Genomic DNA, 13,425 nt, shown 5'->3' on the forward strand with positions numbered 1-13,425 from the left:
GTGCCAGCCCAACACTTGTTAAACAATATACATCTTTTGCTTGCACACGTACGTGACAGCAAGGCATACTTGGTCAACAGCCACACAGGTTACACTGACAGTGGTCATATAAAACAACTTTAACACTCTTACTAATAATGCGCCACACTTTGAACCAAAACCAAACAAGAATGACAAACACATTTCGGGAGAACATCTGCACCTTAACACAACATAAACACAACAGAACAAACACCCAGAATCCCATGCAGCCCTGACTCTTCCGGGCTACATTATACACCCCTGCTACCACCAACCCCGAATTCGAAGGTCTCAAGGTTGGCAAGTATGTCTGAATGCTATATGTCCTTTAATGACTTTGATTGATTGATTGAAACTTTTATTAGTAGATTGCACAGTACAGTACATATTCCGTACAATTGACCACTAAATGGTAACACCCGAATAAGTTTTTCAACTTGTTTTTAAGTCGGGGTCTCGTTAATCGACTAATAAGACAGTTTAGGAAACTATTTTGAATACTCGATCCCAAAGTTATTACACACTCATACATTGAGGTGTACTAGTATGCAAGAACATACTGGTTTACCTATGTTAAAAATACCAGCATGTGGTAATAGGCTAATTTATAAAAAGTATGAGAATATGTCCCAAAAGTTTGTCAAATCCTATTGTTTAGTCAGACTGAGGCAAGCATTGTCATTAATTATTTAACATTTTTGCAAATCTCTATTATAAATACACATTTATAATACATATAACAAAATAAATAAGTAAGTATACTGTTGATATTATTGAATACAGATACTTTTTATGGCTAATTTAAGCAATGGATACAAGATATGTTTGCTGTCAGTATTTATACTTCATTTTAGCCCACTAGACTGCTGCATCACATCATATACAGTGGTATTTCAACTTAAAAGCACATCGAGTTCCACGGCCAAGCTCGTAACGCTCTTATCTTAACGCTCTTATCTTAAGCAGCCCCACATTTTGAAATTAATTGAATAGGTTTTAATCCGTGCTTTGCCGTTCCGTCTCAATAGATTTCACATGTATAATTAGCCAATTTACCGATGGCTGTGAGTAATGGTATTGAAGGCTTAGACCAATTCCCCCCCCCCCCTCATTGTTTACCTGTATCTCACCTTTTTTGTAAGTTGGCAGACACGTTAGCGATCATGTTCTGTCTCCCTGTAATGTTTGTCTGATCTTGAATGGGATTGTGCTGAAAATTTAAATTTCCCCACGGGGATTACCGTATTTTTCGGACTATAAGTCGCAGTTTTTTTCATAGTTTGGCCGGGCTCCAGTGCGACTTATATATGTTTTTTTCCTTCTTTATTATGCATTTTTGGCAGGTGCGACTTATACTCCGGTGCGACTTATACTACGAAAAATACGCTAATAAAGTATTTCTGATTCTGATTCTGAAAAGTATGTTATTCCTAGTTATGCTATATCCTGCAGTCAGTGTTAGAGAAGCTTGACACTTGTCAGGCGACTTGCTGGGATAATTACTAGCTGGGATAGAGACCCCGGATCAGTTTCTGGAGGAACACATATCAGCCGCAGAAGGTTGTCGGCGGGAAGGCTGTGGAAGCTGGATTCCTGCTACAGGTTTTGTTGTCAATAGTTGAAAATCATTAGCTACTGTACGCTACAGAGTGGCTCATAACTTAATGGGGAACTGCATTTTTGGGGAATTTTGCCTATCGTTCACAACCATTAGAAAAGTTCGCTTACAATAGAGCCAATAAAATCCAATAAATAACCATCTAAAAACCGCCAACAATATTGCATTTACATTTTGTGACTTGAATGTTAACCAAGTATTAATGATATTGTAAATCTAAGCGCTAACGCAGACAAACTATTGAAAGCAGGGTTGTGATCACTAGCTTGGGCTGGTGAGCTGCTTCTTTGCCTTGGTGCTCGTGGAAAAGTATTTGTGGATGTCTTGCTCCTCCGGGTTCTCTGGACCACCAATGACGGACATGACAGCCGTGTTCATCTTTGTGAATAATGATTTATTTTTCAATAAGTTGTCCTTCTTGGGCTTTTCAGCCATGTTAAAGTCTCTCTTGCTCTCGCTCGTTCTCCACCATCAACCACCCTAACTAACAATTAGTTAGTTAGGGTTAACCTTAACCTTCCTGACTGCTGCCTTTAACAGAGCGACAGATGATCAGACAAACACTCACAGCTGTGTCATCTACGCACCTGTCACTAATCTCAAAGCCGATCCTGACACACCCCGCTTCGCTGCAGGTCCCCAGGCCACGCCCCCCCACAGTATTCTAGATCATAAATCATGCCTCTCACATTGATAGTAAAAGAATGAGGATGTCATTTGACAAGTTGGTACACTTTGACAGCCAATTTAGACCCAGATATGGCGAGAAAGACACAAAAAGACGCTTGTTTCCACCCCCTCTTTCCTCGTGAGGATTATGAGTCATTCTTCATCTTAACTGGAATATAACAATATTAGCATCCTAATGACAGTAGACGACAGTAGACATTGTACAGTAAGTGCTGTTTTGTTGTGTTTGTTGGCTCTCATGAAGTCTGCAGTGAGTAGTAATCATGATGTTGTCAAAGAAAAAAACAGAAGTCATGATGCGTTTTTTAAACTAATGTGTTGTGTTTGGTTAAAATGACCAAAATACGTGAATATTACATGTTATTATAAATGTGCCTGTTACTTACACCATGTATATAAAACCTTAATGGAGGTGTTTAGATGTTTTTTTAAAGGATTTTGTAGGCAGAATACAGCGACTTCCATTGTAAACTGACTTTTGATCACATTAATTTACGATTTAGAATGCGTTAAAAATATGTGTTCTTATCTTACATAAGGATTGCGAATGATAGGCAAACTTCCAAAAAAGAGCAGTCATCTTTAAACTATGCTGGAAAGTTAATCATAAAAAAGCACACAACTCGTATCTCAAGTTACTCGTAGGTTGAAGTAGCACTGTACCTGACTTACATTGCAACACATGAGTGTTGCTGTCTATTATGTGGATTTTTGTTTACTCACCTTACACTTTTCACAGCATTCGCCTGCTGCACACTGGGAGCCCTCACTCAGGGTGCAGGTGGTGGCATTGCAGCATGGGTTGGTGCACTCCTATAGACAGAAAACAGTGATTTTACAGGACATCTTCCTTTCCGGAACATGAAAAATAGATCCTAATTTTGTCATCAAATATGTTTTGTGCCTTTGTGACCAGTAGTTAGTAAATATTTTAAGAAGACTGCATTTTGAGACATCATTCAGTTCGGACACAGTCGGTCCAGAAACTTGAGGGTTCCTGGATCGATTCCAGCTTCCGCCATCCTAGTCACTGCGGTTGTGTCCTTGGGCAAGACACTTGCTCCCAGCGCCACCCACACTGGTATAAATGTAGCTTCCCACCACCAAGCTGCAATGTATGGGTTTCTCAATGTAAAGCGCTGTGAGACAATTGTGTGAAAAAGAACTATATAAATATAATTAATTGATTTATTCAGGAAATTTTGAGAAAAAAAAAATCACTGCACGGCACAGAAAATTACTTTTGGCTGATAAAAACACAAGCATAGCAGATAGCGTACAGATAGCGTACTCGGAACTAAGGCTGAAACGACGCGTCGACGTAATCGATTACGTAAATACGTCGACGCTGTTTTTGAGCGTGGACGCGTCGCATACCTTATTTCCTTGAATAGCCTCCGGGGCGCTAATTAATTTAAAACCTCTTCTCACTCCTGCGCTTACCAAAAGGCGTGGGGTAAATTTAGGCCTGCGCTTATAAATTTGAGTGATGTAAGGATACCATCATGAAAAGCACATTTAATTAAAAAAACATTATTATGGTCTTACCTTTACTTATGAGTCCATGCGCAGCTGCTTCTGATCAAAAGCATCGATAACTTGTTTATAGAAGTCTTCCTTATCTTTCTTCAGTTTTAAAAGTCTCTCTGTCTCGATGGAGATATTCCTTTAAGTATTACCTCCTGCTTCAATTGAAAGTCCAGTTTAGAAAACTGTTTTATTTTAGATATGTAATCCTCCATGTTAAAAGTGCAAGCAAACGATCACTGCTCACTCTTGTTGCTTGTTGTCTTCTTCTGCAGCACCGGTCTTCTGCAGTACCGGTAGTCGCAAGAAGGATCACTAGCGCCCTCTACCAGCAGGAGGCGGGAGTCATTTAATGACTCATATTTGACACACACAGCTACGGTATATTAATAAAACATAGCTCCTTACTGTTCTTTTTAGCATATTCAATAGCTTGGACCTTAAATCCTACTGAATAGCTCTTAATCTTCTTCCCTTTATGCGATTTCAAATGATTGAAATCAGCCTCCTACATTTTGAAAATGATGACTCGTGACGGGACGAGTTTGACCCGGCGGAAGTTCTAGGCATATGCTAATTATTTTGCGAAACGAGTTTGACCCGGTGGAAATTCTAGACATGCGCTAATAAAAATAATATTTTGCGAAACGAGTTTGACCCGGCGTTAATCCTGAGCCGGCGGTAATGCTAAGCATGCGCTAATTATTTTGCGAAACGAGTTTGACCCGGCAGTAATTCGAGGCATGCGAATACTATATACCTGGCGCCAATTCAAGGAAATACGCACTTTTTTTGCACTGGATGTTTACTTTTATATTTACACATTAAAAAGCAAATAAGCTACTTTTAATTTTGTTAAATGTTAAAAGTTTTAAATGTTTACATTGTTACAGAATATTTTCTCATTTTCTCATGTTGTTGTCAATGTTGACTGAGTGGCCATACTTTTTTTTTTTGTAAATAAAAGCCATGCCTTTTGAAAAAACTGGCCTACATTTATTTTTTCATCTTCATTTTAAATAAAAAAATAATCGGTAAAAGGAAAAATAATCTATAGATTAATCGAAAAAATAAAAATAATCTATAGATTAACCGATTAATCGAAAAAAATAATCTATAGATTAATCGATAGAAAAATAATCGTTAGCTGCAGCCTTACTCGGAACACATTCATAAGTTGCCATATATTCCTGCCAACATTATTACAAACACTAAACCATTACAAGGTTTGTTCCCAGCTTTAGAAACAATGTTTCAAAGCATTAGAATAGTGATGTCCAAACTTTTTCAATTGACAGACGAACAAAAGAATGTGGGGGCACTTTGATACATTTGTAGGTCAATACATGCTGAACTATCTGAACAAAACAACCACAGCTCTGCTTCTTCCGACTCCTTTTCGGACATGCTTAAATGTGAAACTGTAAATTTGCGCTGAGCCACATTGTAACTGTATGCATGTTTGAAATAAACTAATACCATAAGCATACATGTGTGTTGAAATGGGCAAAACAAAAGTAATATCTTATATCTATTATTATATATTATTATATATATATTATGGGACGGCGTGGCGCAGCGGGAGAGTGGCCGTGCGCAACCCGAGGGTCCCTGGTTCAATCCCCACCTAGTACCAACCTCGTCATGTCCGTTGTGTCCTGAGCAAGACACTTCACCCTTGCTCCTGATGGCTGCTGGTTAGCGCCTTGCATGGCAGCTCCCGCCATCAGTGTGTGAATGTGTGTGTGAATGGGTAAATGTGGAAGCAGTGTCAAAGGGCTTTGAGTACCTTGAAGGTAGAAAAGCGCTATACAAGTACAACCCATTTATCATTTATTTATTTATTTATATCCCATTAATAATGTATCAATTGCTTGTATTCCAACACGTGACTTCTTCCCGGATGTGAAATCCAGTGGTGGTCAAACAAGCTAAGATGGCTGCAGTTCGCTAAGATTTGAACTATCTGAATAAAAAAGAGGCTTAAATCTTCCTGCAACAAGCAGATACTAGTAAAAAAATCAAACTATGTAATGGAAGAGATCCCGATACTTTATTAAAAATAAGATTTGACACTTCGGTCGCGTTCCCAGACATATGGAACTATTGTGCTCCAGACACCACTCCACACACAAAGATCCCTAGCCCGGTAATCAAACCCAGGACCTTCTTACTGTGAGGCATGATCGCTAACAACAGCGCCATCATGCTGCCCTGTAACCAATACTAGTATTAGCAAAAAGTCAGTTTCTGAGACATGAAGATTTTCACTTGAAAATGTTCGTACAATCTTAAACTGGACATCTCACAGTCACAACATGGCCTTCTGCAACACGTTCCTTCAAGTGAGCTATTAAAAAATAGCCTTAAATGCTCTGTATCTGTTAAATAGTTGCTTGCAACCCTTCCAACACACATGCAGTGTATAATGAAGCACATAGACTTCACCGCTCAATGTCTGAAACCACTTGCCACAAAAATACAAGAAAAAATGTTTTTAGCCAAACATTAACTAGGCTAATGCTTTAACACAAACCCCTAAAACAATTAAGGCATGCTGTAAATTTAAATGTACAACTTGCATAATCTTGAAAGTACCAGTAGAGTGGAAAAAAGAAGTTGCCTCTATATTGAAGCTATTATCATAAATGTCTGATTTATGACACCAAAAGACTTCCAAAGTTTGCAAATGAATAGATATGATCAAAATAATATCAATAACACGGAGATTCCTTAGCCATTTTGAAAGATAATGAGGAAGCGTGACTTCGCGCTAGGAGCCAAAGATCTCTTTCCCATCAACAACAATGCTAATCAAACAGACTTTGTGAGAGCCAACGGCTATGGCAAATTATGATCCAGGACCTTATATTTTTGAGCCCGAACACAAAGAAGATGAGCAATACGCTTTAGAAATTGAGTGATGGATGCAGTTTCATTGTGACACTAGCATCCGCAGCATTGCTAGGTGCTGAACATACAAACTAACAGTGGTGTGCCAGCAAGGGCCTTCTCTGCTGGCCTAACATAACCAGAAATCATGATCATAATTAAAGATACAATTATTTTTTAATTTACTTTCCCGAAATATCTAAAAGCATTCATATTCTCTTCATGTCATACTATGCTCCTTCCAGTTCTGTTGTTTTTAGTTTAAGTTTGTATCCAATCAGAATTCAGCTAGCTTATGTTGCCATGCTGTACCAAATCTGCCTTCAGAATCAACAATGTCTGTGCACTGTAAGTGAACAGACACATACAGTTGATAGATAATTGCGATAGCCAAACAGATCACGAGTTGTTGTCAGTAAGGCCTTCTAGATGGCCTCACGTTGAACGTGACATTTACGCGTCCTGTGATTGGATACTCATCGGAACCGTTAGCGGATGAATTTGAGAACACATACATTTGAGAGACAGTTGCGATAGCCAATCAGATCACAAGTTGTTGACAGTAGCGTATCTAGGTAGCCTGATGTTAACGAGACTGTGATTGGATACTCACTTGTCCTTCCAAAGTGAGTATCCAATCACAAGTTTCAATTTAGCAGGAAGCAGGTTGTTGCACCATAGCCAGACCGGGCTAGCAGAGAAGGAGAACAAAACGTTGATTAGGTGGCAGATATATATTTGGAAGGCCATTTTAAAGAAGGATATTTAAAGAGACACCACTTCTCGTGAGACGATGTCGGCAAGGCCCGGAAGCTAGCTCAGCTGTTCTGGCGATGAAATGGGGAAATGCTCGCCATTTTCACTCAAATAAGTCGATGACAAGGGGTACCACTGGCTTATACAATGTCAAATAGGTGCTATGAATTGTGAGTTCAAATATTTTATTTTTTTAACTTTTAATATCCATCCATCCATCCATTTTCTACCGCTTATTCCCTTTGGGGTCGCGGGGGGCGCTGGAGCCTATCTCAGCTATGTTTTTTGCTATTTTAATTTTGACAGTACCACATAAGATAGGTTTTAATTGCTATTGCGTTTTAATTGATTTTTAAATGCGCCAGAAAATAACCCGTTTTGTACACTGTTGATGTGGTTCAATAACCAGTAGTGCGTAAATGTGTTCCTGTATAGTATTTCTCCAGCAATGGTCATGTGGTGACATCAATGATGGTGTTTTGAGAGGTAATCATTGAAGTCGGACATCACTGAAGGCCTAGGTTGGAAACGCACGGCCCGCCACTGCAAACTAACAATAACAAACCAGAATAAAACAAACACTGATTGTAATATTTCCACTCTCGCTGGGATGCCGACCGACGGGACGCTCACATAAATCCGTTCAGATGAAGAGTCGATCGCAATTCTCACGAAGGGTTAAAAAAAAGTTTCTGCAGGAAGCATCTTGTGGGGTCTATTTCGCTATCTCGGGGGATGTGATAGTCAACCAGCCTGTCAGACCACGGCCACATTTGTCTATTTCCAGGTGAGAGCTGCATGAATTATAATCTAGGATTTACTTTTAGCAAGTTTGAGACGAAGCAGAGGCATGATGTCTCCAAGGTACGGAAAACAGTCGAAAACAACAAATAACAGAGCTGATTTGACTCGGTGTTTGAGAAAATGGCGGATTGCTTCCCGATGTGACGCCACGTTGTGATCGTCATCGCTCCGAGAGCGAATATTGGAAAGGCATTTAATTCGCCAAAATTCACCCATTTAGAGTTCGGAAATCGGTTAAAAAAATATATGGTCTTTTTTCTGCAACATCAAGGTATATATTGACGCTTACATAGGTCTGGTGATAATGTTCCCCTTTAAAGTACCAATGATTGTCACACACACTAGGTGTGGCGAAACTATTCTCGCATTTGAACCATCATGGTCACGACATGTAAATGGAATATTGTTGGCAGTTTCTGGATGTATTTAGAGAGAGTATAAGAGCACAACGGAGGAACCTCGACCTGTTGACTCAATTGTATGCTATTTATTTACAATTTTGTATTCATAAAAAAGCCAAGCATATGCGTTCTTGTCTTAAATAAGGATTGAGAATGATAAACACCACATCTCTTTCCAATTTTTGCGTATTTCCAGTATGACTGATCTGATGACATTGCCAGAGTGCAGAAGTGTTACTACTGTGATGTCATTCTCCGAAAATAGCCAAAGGTATTCAGAGCGCAATATTCAAAATGGCTGACTGAATTTGTGGCATTTTGTGATGTTTATAACAGTGTTTTCACATACTTTGCGGATTGTAAATACAATTGGATATGGTTTAATGGATACAATGAAACACAAATAAGCATATTAAAGGGGAACATTATCACCAGACCTATGCAAGCGTCAATATATACCTTGATGTTGCAGAAAAAAAACCATATATTTTTTTAACCGATTTCCGAATTTTAAATGGGTGAATTTTGGCGAATTAAACGCCTTTCTATTATTCGCTCTCAGAGCGATGACGTCACAACGTGACGTCACATCGGGAAGCAATCCGCCATTTTCTCAAACACATTACAAACACCGAGTCAAATCAGCTCTGTTATTTTCCGTTTTTTCGACTGTTTTCCGTACCTTGGAGACATCATGCCTCGTCGGTGTGTTGTCGGAGGGTGTAACAACACGAACAGGGACGGATTCAAGTTGCACCAGTGGCCTAAAGATGCGAAAGTGGCAAGAAATTGGACGTTTGTTCCGCACACTTTACCGACGAAAGCTATGCTACGACAGAGATGGCAAGAATGTGTGGATATCCTGCGACACTCAAAGCAGATGCATTTCCAACTGGACTGGACAGATCAGCTTTCAGGAGAAGAGAGCGGATGAGGGTATGTCTACAGAAGATATTAATTGATGAAAACTGGGCTGTCTGCACTCTCAAAGTGCATGTTGTTGCCAAATGTATTTCATATGCTGTAAACCTAGTTCATAGTTGCTAGTTTCCTTTAATGCCAAACAAACACATACCAATCGTTGGTTAGAAGGTGATCGCCGAATTCGTCCTCGCTTTCTCCCTTGTCGCTGGCTGTCGTGTCGCTTCCGTCGGTTTCGCTTGCATACGGTTCAAACCGATATGGCTCAATAGCTTCAGTTTCTTCTTCAATTCCGTTTTCGCTACCTGCCTCCACACTACAACCATCCGTTTCAATACATGCGTAATCTGTTGAATCGCTTAAGCCGCTGAAATCCGAGTCTGAATCCGAGCTAATGTCGCTATATCTTGCTGTTCTATCCGCCATGTTTGTTTGTATTGCCATCACTGTGTGACGTCACAGGAAAATGGACGGGTGTATATAACGATGGTTAAAATCAGGCACTTTGAAGCTTTTTTTAGGGATATTGCGTCATGGGTAAAATTTTGAAAAAAACTTCAAAAAATAAAATAAGCCACTGCGAACTGATTTTTAATGGTTTTAACCCTTCTGAAATTGTGATAATGTTCCCGTTTAAGTCAACTTGTTTGAGTCCCATGTGTTTGAATGTAACTTGTCGTTACAACTCCGTACAGTAGATGGCATTGTAACCCTGCTTTCTAACATACCTTATATGCAGCTGGTCTCTATAACTTGGTAGTATTCAGACCCCTATTCAGATTCAGTTTTTAAAAATAGCAACGTATGACAACTCCCCCTACCCTCACTTTTTGTCTCCTGCAGCATCCATAATAATTACATGCCTTTGTGTCATGGCTAATTTCACAAAATAAACAATGGCATGCAACATTAAATTAGCAGATTCCAACACATTCCACACCTGAAATGTTATTGGATAACCTTAGGACGTTGTAGGATAACGTAGTCTATTGTCAATCTATAGTTTATCTGAGCTTGTATTGACAAATGACAAACCTTTGCAGGAGGAAAAAGGCCAGGAAAGCTGCGTACACCACCTGCCCTTTGTTACCGCCATCTAACTTATTTGAACTGACATTCAAATACAGTACCAGTGTGTGTTTGTATGTGTTTTTACTTTTTCAGAGCCGCAGTCGCACTGCTCGCCTTTTTCAACGAAACCGTTGCCGCAGACAGAGGGAGACACCAGACTCAAGTAGTTAGGCTCGTCCAGCATACATCCTGGGGTGCGGCTGGTCAAGTATCTCTCATAAAAACTGCTGCTGCAGCTGCTGAATGAGCGTGGGATGTCGTAGCTAGTGGGATAGAGGGTAAATATTTTGTTAATATATGTACTGACGACAATACCTTCTTCTGTCAGGGCAAAGCTTTACAGTGGTTGTAGTTTGAATGCACTGTCAATCTATGAATCAAACATTAGTCAAGTTATTAAATATGTTTAAACTGCAGAAAAGTGATATGACCTCCCAAGAGCAGCAAAGCTTACACGCACATTCAAGAGTCAAAATGGTCAAATTTTATAGATCTGTATCGGTCTGAAATAACCTGCCTCGAATTCTCACCGGCATTGAAAGTAAACAGGTTTTTAAAAGGAAAGTACCGTATTTTTCGGACTATAAGTCGCAGTTTTTTTCATAGTTTGGACTTATACTCAGGAGCGACTTATGTGTGAAATCATTAACACATTACCGTAAAATATCAAATAATATTATTTAGCTCATTCACGTAAGAGACTAGACGTATAAGATTTCATGGGATTTAGCGATTAGGAGTGACAGATTGTTTGGTAAACGTATAGCATGTTCTATATGTTATAGTTATTTGAATGACTCTTACCATAACATGTTACGTTAACATACCAGGCACATTCTCAGTTGGTTATTTATGCCTCATATAACGTACACTTATTCAGCCTGTTGTTCACTATTCTTTATTTATTTTAAATTGCCTTTCAAATGTCTATTCTTGGTGTTGGCTTTTATCAAATAAATTTCCCCCAAAAATGTGACTTATACTCCAGTGCGACTTATATGTTTTTTTCCTTCTTTATTATGCATTTTCGGCCAGTGCGACTTATACTCCGAAAAATACGGTAATATTTTATTTGAGTCTGTAAATTAGTTTGCTTGTTGATGATTTTTGTTTGGTTTTGTATTGTATAGTTATATTTATATGGTTATTATTATTCTGTGACTGTAAATTGTTTGCTTGTTTTCTTATTGATGCTTTTATTTATTTTTTGTATTGTGTAGTTATAATTATATGCTTTTACTTGTAATTGTATTGAATTTGTGGACCCCAGGAAGACTAGTGGGTTGTTGTGGCAACCAGCTAATGGGGATCCTTAATAAAAATCAAATCAAATCAAAATGAGTGCAGGTTGGGAGCTCTGTTGGTCACTCAGTTTTCTAGCATTTTTGAGATAACCAGTAAAGTCCCAAAGATCGACTTGTCAATCGCGATCGACGGGGTGACGACTCCTGGTGTGGAGTATCAAAAATGGGCATTTTTAGATGCCTCCATTATTGGTGGTTTTTGCTACTGTTGTGGTGACAAAGTGGAACCATGTCAGGGCAGACCCAAGTATGACCGGAATGGTCTGGGAATGCTTTGGAGTCCTACCAATGGAGACAAAATATGTGGATGGATACAGGACAGTCCCTAGTTCCCATCTAAACCAATGGCTAACGTGAGCAGAGGAAAATGCATAGATTAAACTCTGCACAGTTTGCCTCAGTTATAGGTTCAGGTTTTTAAACAAAATGCATAAATGGTGTTAAAATCTGCATGGATCATTTTTACGTCTCTTTTTATGTTGACATTTTGAAACCAGTTGAAACATCAAGAATCATGTTACAACAAGCTGCGGTCAGATTTCTGCCTTCCTTTTCTTGAAAACAAACTCTTTCTCATAGTCAACTGTAAAATGTTATTTTCTATTGACAAGTTGTGTTTTGGAAGGATCATTCACTGTAAGTTTGACATGCATTGTGTGAATGCAGATACCTTAGTGCTTTCCTTACCTGAGGGCTCCAGCCATAATGCAGCTGTCACCAGAACAGGCACATGCACTGGAGTCATCATGATTCATGCCCAGATTATGGCCCATCTCATGTGCCAGTGTGGCCCCCACAGCGATGGCCCGACTATTGTGGTCCTGGGAAGAACAAGCGTCACAGTTTTCTAAATCTCATGAGGTTAGACTTCTGTTGCAATCAACTGGCGTTCAGAAATATCCACTTCCTCTTCAACAACCTTGTAGTGCGTGTGTGTGTGGGATCATAGGGTGCCAAATTATGACTTTTAAATATTGTTTGCATCATCTTGTTTATATTTGGACAGAAAACAAAGACTGCTGCCATTATATATTGCTTTACAAATAATAATAACACTGCTTCTTAAATAATTAGTCTAATCATGTCACGTCCCAAACAATAATCTGTTCTGTGCTAAAGGGTGTCAGCAATTGTTTAATAATTTCATCTTCAACTAAATATTTCTCTAAAACCACGCCTCAAACAAAACTTTGATGCTAAACTGTCATTATGCGTGACATCAGCAAATTTCGCAAGTTCAGAGAGCACATGAAAGACTCAACTAGTGTTTTTTGCTTAATCTTTGTTCCTCATTACCTAAGAGTTAGATGAAAATGTTTTCGAAACACTACGGGCAAAAGATTTAATAAAGGTTTTAAGATGACTTTATATTTATTGTTCACGGCCTCCCTGTGCTTCCTTAAATATTTGAAAGACATGC

At 39.0% G+C, this 13,425-nt stretch overlaps 1 protein-coding gene across 1 annotated transcript in view; it reads right to left on the reverse strand.

Annotated features, from left to right (window-relative positions):
- The window catches only part of adam28 (ADAM metallopeptidase domain 28), a 49,292-nt gene that overhangs the window by 14,875 nt on the left and 20,992 nt on the right, over positions 1-13,425 (reverse strand). The window contains exons 11-13 of the mRNA XM_061986026.1: positions 12,693-12,826; positions 10,787-10,964; positions 3,053-3,142 (exon numbers count right to left, since the gene is read on the reverse strand). Of these exons, the coding sequence (XP_061842010.1) occupies positions 3,053-3,142; positions 10,787-10,964; positions 12,693-12,826 (402 nt within the window). The remainder of the gene's footprint in view (positions 1-3,052; positions 3,143-10,786; positions 10,965-12,692; positions 12,827-13,425) is intronic.

This window comes from Nerophis lumbriciformis, linkage group LG12 (genome assembly GCF_033978685.3).
Source record: "Nerophis lumbriciformis linkage group LG12, RoL_Nlum_v2.1, whole genome shotgun sequence".
Classification (NCBI taxonomy): Eukaryota; Metazoa; Chordata; class Actinopteri; order Syngnathiformes; family Syngnathidae; genus Nerophis; species Nerophis lumbriciformis.